At 43.7% G+C, this 20,393-nt stretch overlaps 1 protein-coding gene across 1 annotated transcript; it reads left to right on the forward strand.

Moving 5' to 3' along the window:
- Window positions 1-11,272: 11,272 nt before the first annotated feature.
- LOC144107450 (glutathione S-transferase Mu 1-like) lies at window positions 11,273-14,748 on the forward strand. Its single transcript, XM_077640449.1, has 2 exons — window positions 11,273-11,538; window positions 14,305-14,748. Exons 1-2 carry the CDS (start codon window positions 11,273-11,275, stop codon window positions 14,699-14,701), a joined length of 663 nt encoding a protein of 220 aa, XP_077496575.1. The 3' UTR covers window positions 14,702-14,748.
- Window positions 14,749-20,393: the final 5,645 nt, after the last annotated feature.

The raw sequence follows: 20,393 nt of genomic DNA on the forward strand, positions 1-20,393 counted from the left end.
CAGTCCGTGTTTTGCCGATATCGTTCTAGTAAGGAACATTCAGAAAACAAAATTAATAAACAGCTATTTTCAATTATATTTACAGCTCCAGAGCACCAGCAGTGCAAAGTTTATGCACTGAGCCTTAAGGAAAAGGTGCGCATTAGGTCTATGCATTGAAAATGTTACAAGCATGAGCGCTGACATAATATAACTGTCTGTGACTGACAGCTGCTAAAATCTATGCCATATCTCGCGATAAATTAATTTTCATCAGGCCACATCGCCAACCTGAATCTCGGTGTGCAGTGCAGCTGTAAACAGGTACGAATTATTCGTCAACCAGCAAACCGTCGTGTTTGAAACATTTGGGATAGTAAGCTGACCCTACTTAAGGCACGTTCCCGAATCACTGTAGTCTGATAATTTTTGTTGCATAGTGAACTGAGCGGACATTATTCAAGCAAGCCCTGCGTCCAATGCTGACCTTGTAAAAACAGCGTCAAAGTATACCTAAATATCGCTTTTTATTGTACTGGAAAAGGACTTTATCTTAAAGAAATCGAGAAGCCTGATGAGTAGTTTCTTCTCTGTTGGAAGAGAACGAAGGGTTTTCTTTTATGAAAGCATGAAACTATCCTGCAATTTGAAACTATCCTGCATAGCGGCACTTCTCGAATGTGCTGACGGGCACGTCTACAATACTGCTACACTAATAAAAAATATTGAATAAAAGAACGCGTCTGCCACCTCTGCAAATGGGTGTTATGCAAAAATTATGAGTAACGTGTAGAAATGACAACATAAATAGCCTACTAGCATAGGTCTTTTCTCCAATGTAAACGTTCTCGGTACCGTCCAAGGTGATACATTGGTGGTAGTGTTTTTTTTTATGAAAATAATAGTAAAAAGGAAGGAAAAGATGTTTGCTAGCCCCGACATCTGTCATCGATACTGAAGCACCTGTGTTGGGGAGCGGAAATAAAGCATAGCAAGCCAAATGGGAAAATGAAATGAAAGAGGTGATGGAAAGGTGATACATTCCTTACCACTTTGCTCAAACCCAAATTATCAATAAATGCCAGCTAAAACGTTGACTTCGGCAAAGAAAACATTGCTATATATAAGTACGCTCGGTGATACATCTCTTGGAGATTTGGTAGTTGAGCTCTTTTTGTAGTATAGCGAGGGTATGATTTGTGTCCTACGATATTCAAATAACATGCATGAACGCTCGCGCTCGTATGAGATCGTTAACGTAAAGCGCTGCAAAGGTGCAGCGGGGACGTGCAGGCAGGGCATCCGGCTGGCGTGCAAGAGGTCCGGGTTTCGAATTCCACTGCCGTGCAATTCTCGACCGGGTTTCTAAAAAAATTAAAAAAAACTCCACGTGTCGATGGAATTCTATAATGGTGCGGCCTGATCATGACTAGAACCGACAACGCACTCTCACCAGAAAAGAATTTGGCCACGCTGGTGTAGTACTTGGCCAAACAAAATTAAACGTCGGCCCTCAGCCGCGAGCGGCTGTGCAGCAACTGACAAAGGTTGCGGTGAGACCTGCGACGCATCGGACGGTGCTAGAATCTCTGGCTCCGGACAGGGCGCCACAGGAAATAATCTAGTAGCGCATACCGCTAGGACTTTATCCAGTGAAATTAGTCAGTGGGGCTAGTGAGCAGGGCTGTTAAAGGAACTGGCGACTATTCAATGACATGGCATAGCAGAATTTTACATCGACGCTAGGAAATGACTGGTTGGTAGTGTTTGTGCGCGAATCACTCGGGTTCACATTAGTTAACAACCTACTTAAAGCCGCTGCAAGAAGTGCATCTTGCATTCATTTCATCTTTCCTCGACACGCCGGTGTAATCTAGGACGTGTATCTATATGAATGTCTCAAGGAATTCAGCTAAAATGCACTGCTGCACTGATAGCATGTAAGGAATATCCCGGATAAGGGGTCACGTTATCAGCTTAGAAAATAGCTATAAGGCTTAAAACAAAGTGTTCCTGTTAATCTTTCGTGAATTTGTGCCAATTATTGGTACTGCGCAACGCACTACCTTTAATTTTTTGCCGGAACAACTTCATCAAGCGACTTCAATGCATGCTAAGTTTTGAATTAGGAATTATTTCTGGCATTTTTTTGAATTAGTTTATTTTGAAATTGTTTTATTTCCTTCTCTAAGTTGTACGCAATATGTGAATCTAGATAGCACGTTGAGATTATAAAGATTATTAAGAAAGTTCAGGCTGCAGATGTTATCAACACTTTTGCATATTTGATATGTAGACCAAAAAAGATATTATTTTGCAGTCGTTGTAGATAAAAGCATAAATCCCAGAAAAAAAAAATATTCGTGCCCTCGAATAGAAACTTTCGCATCTATTTTTTCGTCGGACTATTCCTTGCTATTTTGGTAACTTAATAATGGGCGCCAATAGACGAATAAATTTTGGTCGGCAAAAACCAGCTCGGAGAATTTTCACTAGGGCAATACCATACAAAATACTTTTACAGAAAATCGGCGATGGTTCAGCTCAATGCCTGCGTCATTTCACGTGGAATGACCCAGATTACAGGCAAAAGCAGGCATCGCTATAAGTCATCATGGCGAGTTGATAGTTTTCTGTACTTTCAAGGCAACGCAAAGAGGATACACTTACATTACAATGCAGCATGCCCATACAGTCAGTCCAGTAGCCGTCAGTATGCGGATTGCCCGTAGTGACTTCTGGCGGTAGAGCGATGGAAAAGCTGCGCAATTCAGCTTGCAAACTTATATTTCTTATTTTCATTTATTGGAGCAATTATCAGGAATGTGTTCGGTTCCTCAAAATACCTGTTACATACAGTAGCAAAAAGTTGAAGATTGGTCGATGAAAACGTGAAAACGTTTACTGGTTAAAATAAACCTAGCCTGTTTTCATATCGTGTCTGTGGAAGTTTGTTCACTGCGTCTATATACTCTGGCTATATCTTTTGACGAAAGCATATTTTGTGCTGCTGGACGGGGCTAACACAGTGTTACATGTTCCTTCCTGACCAAGTAATCGCTTACTTCTCTCAAATAAAGACGTCAAGCTCCCAACTGCGCCTTGTCTTTCCTCTTGTTACTGCCACCGACGTTTACTTTTGCTTGCTTTCTCTTGGTTTTGGAAGGTGAGTTTGTTATCACTAGGCATGTACCACTATCACTAAGCACACCCGTGAGCTCTAAACGTTTAACAAAAGCGACGCATGCCCGCATGTTCAAGCAATAAACTGAATCTAGAATTGAAATAGAACCACTGTTTTGCAAGAAACTCTTTGCACACTGCCCGTGCCGAAGAGTGCCTATATTATCTAGCACACTGTTGCACAAACATTTTAAAGAGGTTATATTCTAGACTTAAGGAAAATTCATTACAAGTGATTGTCGCTCCCATAATGACGATCTGCTCTCTACTTAGTGATGCCGGAAGGTGTTCGTGGGAATCGAAAAAAGTGCACAGAATCGCCAAGGGCACGCCTTTAAAGGACTGAATAGTGCTACGCTATTATCATGAACGTGAGCAGCTGGATGTAGCGTCTTTAGCACATACCCCGAAGTAACCGGAAGACCAGCAATAAATCAGCCACTCACTTGAAACGCAGTGCTTGTACCAGAGAGTGGAAGATGCTTCCCACTGGGCCGGGGAGAACGTACCCGCCATTGGCACCACTGGCCACAACAGTGCGAGGGCTGTACTGCGAGTGATGTGTACGCAAACAACTATGACATCGTACAGGCTAGTGCTCTTAGAACTTCAAAGTACAGATCACAAGCGGTGCTGGCATATTGATAATGGAATGGCGGAAAGGCGGCGGTCGCGTGGAGTTCTTTAAAAGGTTGATTCATTAACTACGTTTGAATGCTCCAAGACAGCAATTGAAAGTTTGAGCTTTGTTACGTTCAGTTGATGGTAAAAGCGCGGGACGTAAGTAGAATCAAAAGGAGCCCTGCGGAGGCAACCGTTAACCGTTTTCTTACGCTCATGGTTTTCAGCTCCTTAGTTCATTTGTGAAATAAGTGGTTCCGTACATTGACCTCATAACGCTCCTTGAGAGGGCGACCAGTTTTCAATGCCTACTGGCTTCACAATGTCGTTTGGAAGGGTGCTCTCAGGCTTTTATTTGCATTCAAAACACAATTTATACGTGAAAAGTCTTTATTTTTCGTAATAGTTCTACTGATACATTTTTGAAATGCTTTCTTAGCTTTTTCTATCAACCCCTACAACAGTCCTCCACAAGACTGGGTGTATAGAAGGCTAGCAGATAGGTGTCATGGTTACGTGGGTAATTAGGCAACATCAATTTAGTGATATTTAAATTATAGACCTTATTATTTCCTAAGCTACAATAGCCCTCAATAAGGTATTCCTGGAGCTCTGGCTCAGCCTACAAAACTTTCCGAAACTTTCCACGTTCATTCATGAATTCGGAATAAATTGTGTAACTATAATCTAAACCAGGGCATTAGGACAGTCCTGAATGCCTTGCTCATTATGGGACCTCAGGGTTTGGCGAACGCGTAGCGAAAGTCGCACATATCTGCTCCGCGTCGAGAGGCGTGTGTCGCAGACAGCTAGTCGAGCTGCGCACTCAAGGTATTGTACAAATCACGTGGTCTTGATATTTCATTTCCTGGCGAAGAACGCGTCTACGTCTTCGCGGAGCCATTACTGCCCATCGAACGAAGGAGGTAGACGGACGGTGACGTACGGGAAAATTTTTATCTAGTCTTTGGGCAGCTCCACGTACCTCAAGCAAAACGGAATCAACCGTAGTACCATGAACTTCGAGTATTAAAATTTGATATTCGTAGGAAAAAAAATCACGTTTATGACGTGGTAATGTCTTGAATATCGAACTATGCCCAAAACTCGAACTAACCCTCTCTAGCACTGCGATTAAATTGCATCTCGTATGTACACTTTGCAACCTAGGAAATACTTACGGGCATGATGGAAACTCTTAAAAGGTGGTCGTACATATTGGCGCTCAATGTGCAGGGGAAAATTATGAAGCGACCACTTGTCCCCTACTATTGCACCCTTGTGAATAGAGAAACGCTGCTTCACATTCAAGGTAGAAGAGCCTCATTGGCTGATGGAAGTGTTTTGCGGTGGTCGGGAAATGCGCAGTATGAAGGAAGTCAAGGCTGGCAGCCAGGCCGTAAAGGAGCGGTTGGCACTTCGGTAATGCCTGGATACCGCCCATTAAGTTTGCACTGCCGAATCAGAGGCCACCAGTGTTGCCCCTCACTTCGAACTTAATCCTTTCAGCCCCTCTATGACGCAAAGAGTTTGACCAATTCGAGGCGAGTCCCTCTGCCACTCTGCTTCTACAGGTCACGAGAAAAAGTGGCGATAAGTGTGAACAAGCTGGCTCGTTCTTGATGGCATTCATTACATGTCAGTCCTAACTCAAAGCTTACTCATCCTATAAGAGTTCCAAGTTGTGGCCGCGGTATGCAAGTTTTATGCTAAGTAGAAGCGCGTACGGAGGCTTGAACATTATCGTGATCCTAAGCATGGGAGATTGCAGGCGTCCTACAGGAGCTAGGGTTGCCAAATGAGAGCCAAATCGATCCTCACCTGTCGCAAGAGAATGCTACAAAGTGGGTTCGGTATCTCTTATTTCTCTTCATAGCAGGACCATTGGCGCCACCTGAAGAATATTCTTGTCGTTGTTTTTTTTTCGTGCCGGATTAGAAGAGTATGTCGAAATCTATCAACGAACGTATAGCGATTAGAAGGGAAACTACGCTCAGGTACACAAGGACAGGCTTCGTCCAGAGGAACCCATGAATAAAATGGCTTTCTCTAGGGAAGCCTGCAGGGTACTCTGTCTGCTGTCGCCACAGGCCACCCGTATTTACCCTCTTTCTGGTAACTTTTGATGACGAAGCTGTGCACGTTTATATGCGCAGGAAATCTTAGTGAATCTTACTGTTCAATATGCTCGTCTCCGGAGTTTCTTTTAGGCGAATTCATCTTTTGCTAGCACTGCAGTACTGGGGCCATACTACCCGGCTTTGTCTTCTGGCATTCATAATTGAGCGCGCTGTGTAGATTGTTTTGAGCACATGCTCGTGTGGAAATAAACGTAGGGATCCAGTATAGGCCTACCTTATTGAGAGCAAGGAATGACGTATTATATTCCTCTGCACTGCTATCATTTAGAACAGTGTGTCAGAGCTCACTGTTGCATACCCAGAAAGTCTGGAAAGCACATCCTTTTTTTATGGAAGTAATTGGAGGCTACAATTTTTTCGCATATATTAGAATTGCACAATAATGTTAATATATCCGCAGATCCCTCTTCGGTGTGCTTGTAGAGGTCTACTAAAAATTCTCAAGAACTCAACTCATTGGTATTTTGTGGGAGGGCAGGAAAATCTTTAAAAACAAGACTTCCCTACGCATTCCCGTCAATACTTAAAAAGAGTATGCTACAGTACTATATAGTAGCTCAAAATTAAAAGAGGTGTCCGAGAAAGCTTGAGTTGGTTTAAAATAAAAGATTATCCTCTCGTCAAACTATCTTTTGCCTTGTGATCTCAGCTTGAATACATCGTTCCCAGACAGCGTAGGCTTCGACTATAAACTCCATGCACTCGTCAGTGGCGGTGCAGTGCGGCGCCTCACTCAGCGCTACCGGGGCCGGGACAGCGATACAGGAAAAATGAACAGGTTGGTCGGCGCTGAATTTTGTATTTCACGAGCGCAGGGTTTTTCTGCGTTGCTTCGTGTGCGTTTCTTTTCAATCTCGCAAGTATATTTTTATCTACTTTAGACTTTTCAAGGCCATAGATCGTTGCGCTAATCGCACTGTTCTTGAGGCTGCACTGAGTCAAAACTAGTGGTTTACTAGTTTTTCTGTGGTAATTATGGTGCTAAATAGTTCATGGTTTTCGACAAAAGGAACTGGCGCTGTAACTGTGTCACTTTGGTGTGTACACCGGAACCGCGCCGTGAGGAAAGAGAGGAAGGCGGGAGTGAAAGAAAATGGATCGAAAGGTTCGTCGTTGTGCAGGGCTGCGGAAAAATTCTGACCACCTGGGGATTGTTAACATGCACTGACATCGCACAGAATACGGGCGTCTTTTGTGTTCCGTCTCAATCGACACGATGATGCAAGCAGGCCTCGTGTACTAATCAGACAATAGGAACTGACCCCCCCCCCCCCCCCCCCTGTTCGAACCGTGCCGCCCTCTACACAGACGCCACTTGATGACCGTCAGTCAAAGGGTTTGTCACGGTCGAGTTCGAGCACTGCAGCGGAGGCGTGTCTGATGTCACAGCACTCGAGAACACGCTGCATCCCATATATGTTGGTACAATAGACATTCTTCTAAAGGTGTAGAGCACAAAATTGAAAACGCCTACAAACGATAAGATATGTCTTAAAGGCGTAGGCAGATGCCTTCTACAACTGACAGCCCAGGTGTTCAGTGCTGCATAATTTATTATGATTTTGAATATTGTCCAAGCAGCCGCTCAGCATTTCCACCAGAATCGAGTGACGTCAAGTTGCACTTTCACCAATTATTATAAAGTCACAAAACCCAGAGGTTGCTCACATGAATAACCAGTACTTGCCGGTGACGCTGACGTCATTATGAACGTGCTAGTTTTAGTTGGTCGATCTACTGTGATAACAAGGTGCCCTTCAGCGCTGGCACTGACTGAGACCAAAATTATTGGTAAAAATAGTATGTAATTAAGTACCAACGCAACACATTCTTCACATGAGATGTGAAGAATGTGTCGGGAGAGTATTTGGTGGTATTAAAATTTTGGGTGCTTTTCTGTCGCAAGATGACAAGGCAGAAACGTGTACTCTCAATTTGCTCTCTGTCAAAGTGCTCCACATCGACTTTAACATGCAGAATCCAGAACAAGGCCAGCACATCCAATTTACGCACTGTATTAGCCGTGTCAAAAAATGAACGGTCTTTTATAACACGTACTTTTTGTTTCGCTTGAATTTATGCGTTGCTTTGGCGAGTAAAAAAATTATAATCTAGTTTGTGTTTTGTGGCAAACATATTTCTGTGTCGGTTAGGATACTACCCAAGAAAGAACGCAGCAACACTAGGGTCAACACGAAGATATATGTCCAACACTTTTTCTGGTGTACGCCAGGGCAAGCCGCCACTCAGTGTGGGAATGAGCTGTGCAGGGCATGCCATTATACGCTGTAGAGTATGTCGAAATTTCGAAAACCGCAATTCAACGCAGAAGCGGTGGGGTAGATTTATGGAGCCTGCACGCTTTATCCTCAAACCATAAGGTCTTAAAGCAGTCTGAGCTAGCTAAGGTAGCTCTTCTTGTTTTGGTATTTTCCTGTGAATATTTCCGCTGCTGCAATCTGTTCCTTCTTTTAAAGGCGATCTCAAGTAAGAGTCATCTGTGCACTGACAGGTGCGTCTTGGGAAGCAGTAAAGAACATTTTCGAAAATAAGCAAGAAAAGGAATGCTGGCGGTTATTTTACCTGTCTTGGGTTAAGGACCCGCATAACTTAGCGTCCAAGGCTTTCCAAGGCTGGCGGCAAAATCAACGTTAAACAGACACCGCGACCTACTGCATCCAACTTTCTGTCTTGCTAAGATATAATTTGGTGGTTTTTTATGCGTTATGTTGTGTTTGTTTGCGTACATAAATACCAATTTTTGCAGAGAAAATTGCATTGAAAAAATGTCGAGTTTCGCCCCTATCAATTGCAATATGCTACGTAACTATCGAAGGCTGTCTGCGATTACATTTACGAATGGAATACCAGTTTAGCCTAGCCTGAGAGATCTCGTATAAAAAGATGTACTGGCGTTATCGTGGTTCGGTCTTGAGAAAATGGCCGGTGATGGAGACAACTGCAATTTATAGCTTATAAAACGACTTTTTCAGTGAATATACCTTCTTTGTGACCAGAAAGCAGTAGTTGCTCGACGCAGACCCATCTCTAAATAGCACATTCGATTCTGGCCGCGGCGGCTGCTACAGACCCGTGTAGTGTGCGATGTGAGTGCACGTTAAACAAGCCCAGGTTGTCGAAATTTAGACAGCCCTTCACCACGACATCTCTTGTAGCCTGAGTCGCTTCGGAACGTTAAGATCTAGGTAAACCAATCCAAATAGCACAAAGTGCATGCCCTCTAACCTGTCGTTTCGCGGTTACGTGTGTATATATATATATATATATATATATATTTATACACTCGCGGTATAACAGGACGTGCTACGTCCACCGCTATGGTCGAGGGTGGCGCTGGTGAACACTCTCAAGGTTCGCTTACGCGCAGTAAACATAAATACCCACGAAAGCAGCAGATTGGACAGCCGTCGCCGTAGCTCAGTTGGTAAGAGCACCGGACGCGATATTCGGAGGTCGTGGGTTCGGATCCCACCGGCGGTATGGTTGTTTTTTCTGCTGCTTTATAAGTAATTTTCTTTAAACCGATTGATTGGCACTACAAATAAAAAAAAGATTAGAAACATTCCCCTATGCCCCTTGGTTTCCGTGACTGTTGGCTTCCTTTATATATATATATATATATATATATATATATATATATATATATATATATATATATATATATATATATATATATATATATATATATATATATGGGACGACTTCTCCATCTTTATTGTTTCGCATAGTGATACAGAAAATTTTAATTCTAAGATCGATGAACCCCTAGGATAGGGCATACATAAAACACCTACGGAGTAATGCTGAAGTTAAGTAGAGCCCACTTATAAGAACCACGATAGTCACGCGGATTGCGCTTGTTGTACCCGGAGGCCGTATTAACTGTACTTCTCTTAATAAAGAAAAAGTATACATTTAGACACAAATCGCTGTTATGTGCCTCTATTGTCCAGATATCGTAAACGTTGTTTTAGTCGCATGTCAGTGACAGCTGCCACTCCCACGACAGATGCTTTTGCTAGGATAATTGGGAATGCGCAGGACATCTCAGTTGCGAATATTCCTCTTTATGTTGGCATACAGGATCCCCTAGGGCTATTTGGAGATACGTACGTGCATGAAAGTGCAAACTGCTTCCCACAGGCTCAAACCTTAAACATTCCAAAGCCCCCGGCAATTTATTGATTTTTATAGAATTTAGTTTCTCTTTGTGGCCCATTACTTGCACGTCAGTTAACCGTCACCACCTTTTACAGAGGAAAAGATCTGTCCTAAACACCATTCCTAGTAGTCTTGGGAGCCGCTTGCCAACTCAAACTCATGCAGATATTTCTACCGCTTTCTAATGCGCTCTCTATCGCATCGGCTGCATTCGATGCCTGCGAATTCTTGTAGAGATAAATCAGAGATATGTGTCGTATGGCAATTAAAAATATGAGAATAAAAATAAGTATATAAAAAAGCGAAAAAGTGGTAGGGTTATAACGTAGTTAATCCGAGGAAACATGTGAAATCATATGTGTTTATCGTTGTTGGGCTCTTGCATTTGCTCTGGTGGGTTGTCGGCACGTCTGGCGACAATATTAGAATCAGGTTAAGCACTGGTCGTGGTTAAACTTATATATGTTCGCTCTGCAAATGGAAGTGTATGAAGACGACGATGTGCAATGAACAGAACTATTGTGTGTTGCGCTTTAACACGAGGCGTGATCAGCTGCGGCGATAGCATAATGTTTTCGTGCAGTGGCCGGCGCAGCTTATCTGTTCGCGCCGCCCTGGGTTATACACTCAGTGGCGACATTATTCATTTCTGCACCCTCAAGGTCAGGCATGCCACAAGTTTGTGGGTTAAGTTTCACCCTGTCAATTAGTTCTTTCGCACTAAAATAAAATAGAACAAATTAAAGAACAATGTTCGTGTCTGAGAAGTGAGAAGCAAAGAAGACTTCAATCCGCTGATCGGACGCATTCACGCCCTGAAGGCGAATGTGAAGTGTGCCCCTAAAATTTTTAGCGTTGCCCCGACGACGCCTTACGGCCGTTGATGCGATGTACACGTTATGGTTTGGACAGTTTTTCATTACATTTTTGTCGCATGCAGTGAAGCTTATTTTTTACGGTGTGCTATAACATGCCAACCTCATCTTTCTTACAATGACTTGCCGCTATAATACCCCGCTTGAAAGCTAATAAATAGAGGGAGCATTTGAGTGAACATTAATTTTTACGCGGTTAGACTTCCTGCCATTTTGTGCTGGAAATAATGCATGTATGCATACATATTCTATTGTGACCCATGCTTTTTTCTTTCATGGCTTCCCACAGCGATGTCTCCAGTCCTTGGTTATTGGAACATAAGAGGCATGGTGCAGCCCATACGCAACCTGCTAGTGTACCAGGGCATCGAGTTCGAAGACAAGCGCTACAACTACGTTCCAGAGCCAGATTTCGACCGGGAAGAATGGTACGGGGAAAAGTTCTCCCTGGGCCTGAAGTTTCCCAACCTTCCGTACTATATCGACGACGACATCAAGATGATGCAGAGCGTCGCCATCATTCGCTATCTGGCTCGCCAGCACGACCTAGTTGCAAGGTACGTGGCGAAGTAGCTTGTGGTCATAACTTCTTACTGCCTCATCTAGACCGCGGATTGCGCCAGCGACAATTACAGGCTTTACACAAGATGTAGTCAAACCACAAGGCTCGACTGTCTTTGTTATTGGAGCAGGTAAAAGTCGAGCGCATTCCTTTGTAGTACAAAGACATCGCTTGTTTTATTTCACTTGGCGTAACTTTTATCTAAGCGGCTTTATTATTTTTCTGTGCTTTGACGTTGTGGACCAAACAGATGTAGAAAAATTTGTGATAGGTGTGAACGCGTTCCTGAAAGATTGCTATGCAAATCTGTAATTCTGCGCATTTGAGTGTTTCTTTTTTTAGCGAAGAGAATTGCACTTGTGTCTGTATATGTTTCCCTCCCTGAAATGACCCTCATGCAGACGGTTAACAGTATGAATAAATGAATAATCCATCCTTGAAGATAATATTTATATACAAATACTGTCGTTAGAATGGTGAAGCATAGCAGGATGAACATATCGCCAAGCAAAGAGGGACGCATACAGGAATGCACATATTTAGTATCACGTACAAATATTTAAGCAAAATGGCCGAAATGTTAATTTGTCACATAACTAGAAAGTCCATGAATAAAATGATTAATAAGAAAATCTCACTGAGACCCATTCCACTTATTCCACTGCTGAATTGTGGATGCAAAAAAACAATAAGGACTAAGGCAGTATTTAAAGCCATTCACATATCGTTATATTGCATGATGTAGAGTGGCTATCACGCCAGTTAGTTTATGCTCAAGAGCAGATAGACATAGAGGAGATGCAAGCTGTGATGACGGTATTTTTATTTACGGGCCTTTTGAGTGTGATGAAAACGTTGTCTCATTGCCCTGTGCACCTGCGATCTAACTTATAAGTATTCATCATTGTTAGGCATAAACCACGGTGGTACCCCTGGTATAAACATCGATTGCTTTCTTGTTACGGGAAGAATGCGTAAGGAAGAGAACCAAAGCGCATTCATGTACTAGTCGCATTAAGGATTTGTGCGCTTTTAACATGCCTTTTTTGTCCACAGTTTTAATGTCAAACCTAAACATATTAGAGTTGACCGAGGTCTGCAAAAGATAATACCCATATGGCTTTACAATTCTAGGCTACTTTTGAACTTGGCGCTAAGAAAACGGAACCCGTTACGAGCTCATAACATTGACCTTTAGAATGATGTGTGCATTGGAATTGAATCTCTATTTCTGTTAAAAAATAGTAGTCGTTTCCGCAAACTTCTTTTTTTATCAATTATAGCTCCCCTCCGAAAACTTGGGAAAATGTTGTTTAGAAGCAGTTGCTCCTTGAGGTTAGCTATACGTAGTATAACGATAGAGTACTTTGACCAGCCTGCCATCATGTTTTCACTACATTTATCAATAAACCTGATGGCGTCCTTATCAAAGGTAATAAACTGAAGCAAAACCAGAAATAGCAGAAATAAAATAAATTTTGTGCTCTTGATGACTGAGCTATCTATTTAAGGAGCTTGTTACGGCACATATGTCGAAAGCTTTCTCAACGTCGATAAAGGTGGCCCCAATCTGATGGGCCTAATGGGATTCTGATTCCTGGAATTGCGATCGTGACATATACAGCCGGATCATATTATATAGAACATATATTTGTGCTCGTGTTAATGACACAATTTTGAGATAAGGATGATCGCCATACAGGACAAGGACATTTGTTGCATTGTTTTATTCAAAGCACATAGACGTTATGGCAGCCATTATTCCTACACAAATCATCATTTCTTTCCGGTAATGCTTTGATGACAGCTAAAAACCGGCTTCTGCTTCGGGTCCTCTCATCGCGTCAGGAACCCTGCTTTTTAGAGCGAAGGCTCTACTTCCCGACAAAAGCAGTAGAAACCGGGCCACTGCTGAAGACTTTGCCTTGGCTTTGAATGAATGAATTAAAGAAATATTGCCGTGACTTCACTGGCCACGGCATAATCCACCCATGGCCACGGCCATCAGCTTCTTTGGGGACTGCACGAGAGCCCTTTGAGGCCAGCGCAGCCTATCACGATTCCTGTTGAGCAGAAACACACTATCGCGCTGTCTATTGCACGTCGTCGTCTTCACTTGCATCTGAGGCGCTGACAGATCAGAGCAGATTAACCTAGAACTCAGTTTAACCTGAACCTAATGTCGCAAAGACGTGCCGTCGACCCAGCAAATGAAAACTATGAGCCAACCAGGCTAAAGATATGCTTTCGCACTTCTACTCTGTTTAACTACGTTTGACATTGTAATAATTTAACTGGTTAGGAGTTATTCTTTTGTTGTGATTCATATTTATGCAACTGCTGCCTCCTCTTGCCTTCTGACACTACAATAACTTGACTGATTGTAATCTTGTGTTCGGGCAGTGTCCTGTATTCTGTGGTACTTACGATTTTAATTTCATATAATGCCCTGTTCACAATACTTCTGTTTTCAGCGCGTAAATAAAGGTGCAATGTGTTTTTTCAACGGCTTTTGTAGTTTAGAGATTGAAATGTTTCTCGCAAGGAGGCAAGGCCTTGTCAGGCGTACATGAAACGCCTTTTGTCTCGTCTTCCTTGGAAGAATATTCCCCTTTCAAACTTTCTTGCTCATGATGTGTACCTGCTTTCTAGCAAAAATAAAGTAAACTCTGAATTCCGAAAACGTTACCATGTGTTTCTCTTTTTTCATGTACCTGCGTCTCCCTTTGCACCTTTCCACCGCGTGTGCTTTCTTGTGCAGGGACGAAGAAGAAACGCAGGAGTTGGACCAGCTGGAGCAGCACGTGCGTGACTTGGCGTGGAACCTGATTATGGCGGTCGCGTCGCCCAACTACGACGAGACTCGCCCCAAGTACGAACGGAGGATGGAGGGCATCCTTCAGCCCTGGGAAGAGCAGCTGCAGGAGAAGCTGTGGGTCCTCGGAGAGAGGCTCACATACGTGGAGTTCCTTCTCTACGAGGCCCTAGACTGGAACTACGAGCTGAATGCGAACGCGTTCGAGGGTTTTCAAATATTGACGGCTTACTTGAAGCCATTTGAGGAGCTACCAAACGTCGAGGAGTACCTCAACTCCGACAGATACAGCAAATATCCGATCCTGGGACCAATGATTCAATGGGGCTTCGAGAAGGAGTAGTTGCGACTGGCTTGCATGTGGCCTTTTTCGCTCTCCTTTACGTAAATGTGCATAACTGTCGTTGAAATATATTTTGGCGCAAGCCTATGGGTGCAGAAAAGTTGTTACTCTGATCTTTCTGGTTATGTAAGTATGAAAAGTCTTGCTACAAAAAAACAATAACTATGTCGCGGCATAGTTATTCGCACCAGCTAATAGATATTCTTCCTTAAATAAGTTTGTTTTCTATTAAGAATGGGTTAACTCTTTGCAAACTACCCTTCTTTGTTGTGCCTTGTCACTTCAGACTTTTGACCCACGAGATTTAGCACTATCGAAGCTACGCTAAGTTATTTCACTAAACAAACAACGGGAGTTGCTTTCTTCTAACGTAACTTGTTTAACGGCCTCACGATGCAAATTGTAAATTAAAACGGTATTCAGAGAACATAGACCAGTTCCTTAGGGGGCTTGAGAAATAAGCATAGGCATGTCTGAGAAGTGCCGCCTTCTCTCCTGATTTGGAACCGCACTCGGCATATCAACATAGAGTAAAGCCAAGAAGAGAAAGCAAAAGGAAAGTACAGAAAGTAATTCACAACATGAATGCAAAGCCATGGACAAAGCAACAAGCTTAGAACAACCGCACACAGGCAGAAGGGGAGCAGGATAATAGCGGTGGTTAATGATTACCAGCACAGAACTTTTACAGCGATGAAGCAGTGTGCTAAATACCTAGGCTAACTTTCTCACGCATTTTGTGCCTCAGGGGATAAATTTATTGGTGCTGTGCTGCGATCTCTGGAGATCATAACTACATTCCTGGTTTCCTCGACCGCGAAGCACGATACATCACGATTAGTTTACTTGCTTGCTTCCTTAAATGGTGCCTTTATGTTGATGCAGCCACAATAAAAGCAATTGGTGTGCAGACGTCTCAGGGAATTTTCTTCCGTGCATTCGTCCAAATGCAGAAGCGATTGGAAGGAAGAAAATTTGTTAGAAGCTGACAGATAGAAAACCTCGCATTGCGTATCCTATGTAAAAATTAAAAATTCTGTGGAAATAATGTCCCTGTGCGATAAATTCAGCGATTGCCTGTCTCAGGTATTTGAGGATCGTATCTGCTTTCGCTGATGCTAAGTTTGTGTTAGATCAGGGTCGGCTAGTCCACATGCCTCCGTCTGACGTCTTTGCTGCTATACAGCCACGCCGATGCTTGCTTAGACCACGAAGCCTAAAAGCTTCATGTTGCCGCTGTCGACGGTCCATCTTACTTTTTATCAATATTTTCTACTACTCATGAACCGACTTCTCATTTGCCTTGTTTTTATTTTCTTTTCGCTTGGATGAGCGGCGGGTTATAAAGTGTAGCAACTGAGGGTAAATACCTGACGAGAAGGGAAAAATGTCTGCCATTGTGGATGACTGAGCTCCCAACCCCATATATGTGGCTTAAACAGATCATTTTGTTCGTTTATTTGATTCCTATAAAACAAACAAACAGAAAGACCTTTCGAAGAATGTTGTTTTTTTCAGTGGCAAAGCTTTTTCTCTTCTTCGCAAGACCGCTTTTAGTTTAAAGTTACTCAAATGCATCGACAGTGGGTCGTGCCACAACAAAGGGACAAATTGCAAACTTCTACGTGATGAACGCAAATATCTAGCGTGAAGTGACGTACTTGTTGGTTAATCAGCAGTTGCAGTGTAACTAGAGAGAGACTGGGAATCTTTGCCGACCCGCCGGGAATTCCGCTCCTTCTTCGTGAAAGAAGAAACACTAGCTGGCCGCTTCTTGCTCGTGCCGTTTGGTGGGCGTGTCAGCTCAGCTTTGCTTGTGCGTTCAATAACCTGCGTAAGGCTTTACTGCTGCGAAGAACGACCTTATCTGCGTCCCAGATTCCTGCCTGCCTTGCTTGGTGTCCGATCCGGACCAAGGGACAAAGCTATCACCATGGAAGCGAGTGCGTACAAGTCATCCTTCTGCTTGTAGCGCCAAACCCGCCGCCGTGTTTCAGTTGCTATGGCGTTCGCCTGTTGAGCCAACAACGTGGGACCAAAACGCCGCCACAGCGGCAGCATAGCGAGGAATCCAGGACTTAAAAGAGCCCGTGTACGGCGCGACCGATCTAAATGTGCGGATCATTGACAGGAGTTGGGGGGATCAGGCTTCGCAGAAGAAAATAATTCCTGTGCGTTCGCGGAAAGCATGTCAGTGAAAAGAACTGAATCTTGAGGGGATATGTCTGCTCCATTAAAAGGGAAAACATCAGTTGACGGACAGGTGTGTCAACGCAGAAACTTTTTTTTTCGCGCCTTTCCGCGTCGATCTTTCTGTCGTCCGTATTTTTCTGTCGCGCTTTAGCAACCATGAATTCACATCCCACCAACTGTTGCCCTTGAGTGCATGTTGAGGAACCCCGGATGGCCGAAAGTATTTCGAAGCCCTCCGTTACAGCTGATCTTGAGGCATGCCTGCACCTTTGGCTGCACTTGAGCATACCTTTCAATGCCGCCAGGGTTGTTTTTTTATTTAGATGCGACCGTTAAATGCGTAGCATTTGCACTGATACGTGGTAGGAATAGTCTGAAGATTTCATATTTGCAACAATTTCGCCCGCAAAATGCCGCCGCGTTGGCTCAGTAGTTATGGCGATCGGCTGCTGACCCGACTGATGCGAGTCCAATCCTGCCCACGGCGGCCGAATTTCGATGGAGGTGAAATTCTAAAGGCGCGTGTGCTATGCAATGTCAGTGCATGTTAATGATAACCAGGAGGTAGAAATTTTCGGTGCCCTTCACTACGGCTTCCATCATAGCCTGAGCCACTTTGGGACGTTAAACTCCCCTACACCATGAAGCATGAACCTGACCAACAAAGACATTCCAGTAGCACGACAATAAGAAAACAGCGAGAATTATAGTTTTTCATGGCAGTGTTATCCGGTTAACCTCCATCCTTATGGTTTCCTCCTTTGTTGAAATCTTTATTTGTGCTGCTGGAATTACAAGGTCCATTGATAGTGACCGCAATGATGATAGTCAGCAGGACCGCTCAATTAAGTCTTTGCTTTCCAATAACCAACCTCGGAGTAGTCTATTAAGCCCAGTAAATCTAAAAGTGCAGTCTGGTGCTTCGCAGAAGTACCGACTGTGGTTGTGCAAGGGCTAAGGCTTTCCGCTACCGAACGTAAGATAGAACGATCGAATGCTAGACCTGGCTGCCTCACCTCGCTAAAGCGTGCATGTTTTGCACTATGTGAGTGCATCTTCAAGCAGTCCAAGCGAAATGTGTGTCATATTCTACGCTATACGGCTTTATTAATAGCCTAGGTCCAGTGTGTGGACGTTACTTTTTGATCCTATGGCAAAATATACCTTCCTAATAGAAGCTGCGTCTTTTTTCTGTTAACGAATTTGCCAAGAACATATACGGTGGCTGCCACAACAATCTTTTATGATGAGAGGTACACTCACATCACCATTAGAATGCAGTTCACAGTAGTTCTTCGTTTGTGTGAGCACAAAAGTTGTGAAGAAAAAAGCCTAGAAGTGATAACTATATCGAATCTCTACCAAATACCCCCCCCAAGTCTCGATAGTGCTCATGCTAGACTGTCGCAAACGTATCCGACGACGATATATTCCCTCGCGCAAGCATTTGACACAGTACTTCAGTGTTTAAAGGCCCGACATTCGAAGAAAGAAGGATGCCTTCCGCGGTGGCTCTATGTATCTAGGAGCGAGCGTAAGGTTTGGGCAAAGAAAAAGTAAGTGAACTATCGAAAATCACTGGTGCGGCCGTCATAATTGGTGGTTCTGAACCAACCAATGATGAGCGCAGCACCAGTGGTTTTCGACCAGCACATCTTCACACAAAAATGTTGCACCAAAAACTCGTTCCACAATTCGCCAGTCAATCTTCTGTGACACGCCCAGAGCGTTCATACAACCTGCAGGAACGGGATTTCCATGCATTCTATGAAGCGTACGAACAAGGTTCACTGCGTGGTCCCTATAACTTAAGCTGAACCATTTTCGTTAGCCTCCATGTTCTTGCCCATCGGTGAGTGCCGTTAAGACACAGCTGCTGTAAACTTTTCTCTTGAGGGGTACTGGTAAACTGCCATTCATTTATAAGAGAGCCTTTCATATGCGCTCCACCCCATTCTTATTCCTCTACTTAATTCCTTCTCGTGATCCAGATCAGCTGTCACTGCCTGTCATAAGTAGACGTTAAGGACAACGCAGCGAGCAATAAAAAGAAAGGTGATAGCTGTAACGTTCAGATACCGGAAGCGGGCAGAGTGGGTTAGAGAACAAACGCGGGTTAATGATATCCTAGTCGAAATCAAGGGGAAGAAATGAACTTGGGCAGTGCATGCAATGCGAAGGCATGATAACCGCTGGTGTTTAAGGGTAACAGAGCAGGAGGCAAGCGTATCAGGGTGCGGCAGAAAGTTTGGTGGACGGATGAGATTAAGAAGTTGGTGGGGATACGGTGGACGCAGGTGGCAAAGGACAGAGTTAATTGGAGAAACATGGGAGGGGACTTTGCCCTGCAGTCATTGCAGTCAGGCGGATGATGATGATTACTACGCTTCTGGTTTCTGCACTTTGCTAATTCCCTTTTGTGGGCAATAGTATATCGCACTCAGTAGCCGGCACGCTATGGCGGATGTTTGAAGAGTAGGCACTTGCCTTTTCCGGTTAAGGGGACAGGGTAGGTCCTATTTTTGCCATGCATTTTAGGCTATGTTCGTGACCCTTTTTCTCTTGATCTGCTGGGGTTAGAACATTAACCTTGGTGGCATTGTAATTTAGCAATGTTAGGTAGTGTTACTGAGCTAGGATAATTTATTTTTAAATGTTAGGTTTTTTGTTATCTTGTTTTTACTGGACCCACCAAATTTTAGAGCCATAATCTGCAGTAAATAGCCTGTAAATAAAAATCTTCTGCAATAATATTTATAATCCTAGTTCAGTAGACTATCTGTAATGTTTGCTCAATGTCTGTAAAATATTGTCTCCCTTGCGCCTGTAGTTTCTTAAAAAAAGGGTCAAATGCAGCAAAATTTGGTGTTTTGAGATAACTGGCTTTGAAGTGGAAGAAAGAGCTTTATTGCAATATAGGACTATAGGAACAAATTCTCACGCATTTTTTCAATAGCCACCAGCCTGGTAGTCCCCTCCATCATCAACACTTCTTTTCTGCGCTAGCTGCCTTGTTTTCCGGGCCTCCTTAGTGACCAGTCGTGTAGCCCTCTCTGCAAAGTACAGTCGCCGCCGGTCAGCTTCGCGCAACCACTGGACTGTAAACCGTCCTGGAGAAATTCCGAATGACCTCAGAATCTCGGCTCGAGCAATGCTGCCATCATTGAAAGTTAGCACAGCATCCATTGTCGCTATTTTCAGCGTGTTGAGACCAAGAAAGACATTTTTCGGAGCATGCTCCCATACAACGTTGTTGAACGCCTCATTCGCGTTATGTGTTTTTCCGTGGAGACATTTCCGGAGAAGCTCAGGCTTTGAGAGCTGCTGAAACACCGGCTTCACTGCTTCAAGGACCGCTGCCGGGAGGGAATCCTTGTGGATGTAAGGTTCTCCATTCATCTCGCTCTTGTTGAATCGGCACCACGTGTCAGGACCCTTTGGACACAGGCCATGGGAAGGATGAGCATCAGTGGAGGCCATATGAAAATAGGTGGCCCAT

This window comes from Amblyomma americanum, chromosome 10, assembly GCF_052857255.1.
Source record: "Amblyomma americanum isolate KBUSLIRL-KWMA chromosome 10, ASM5285725v1, whole genome shotgun sequence".
NCBI lineage: Eukaryota > Metazoa > Arthropoda > Arachnida > Ixodida > Ixodidae > Amblyomma > Amblyomma americanum.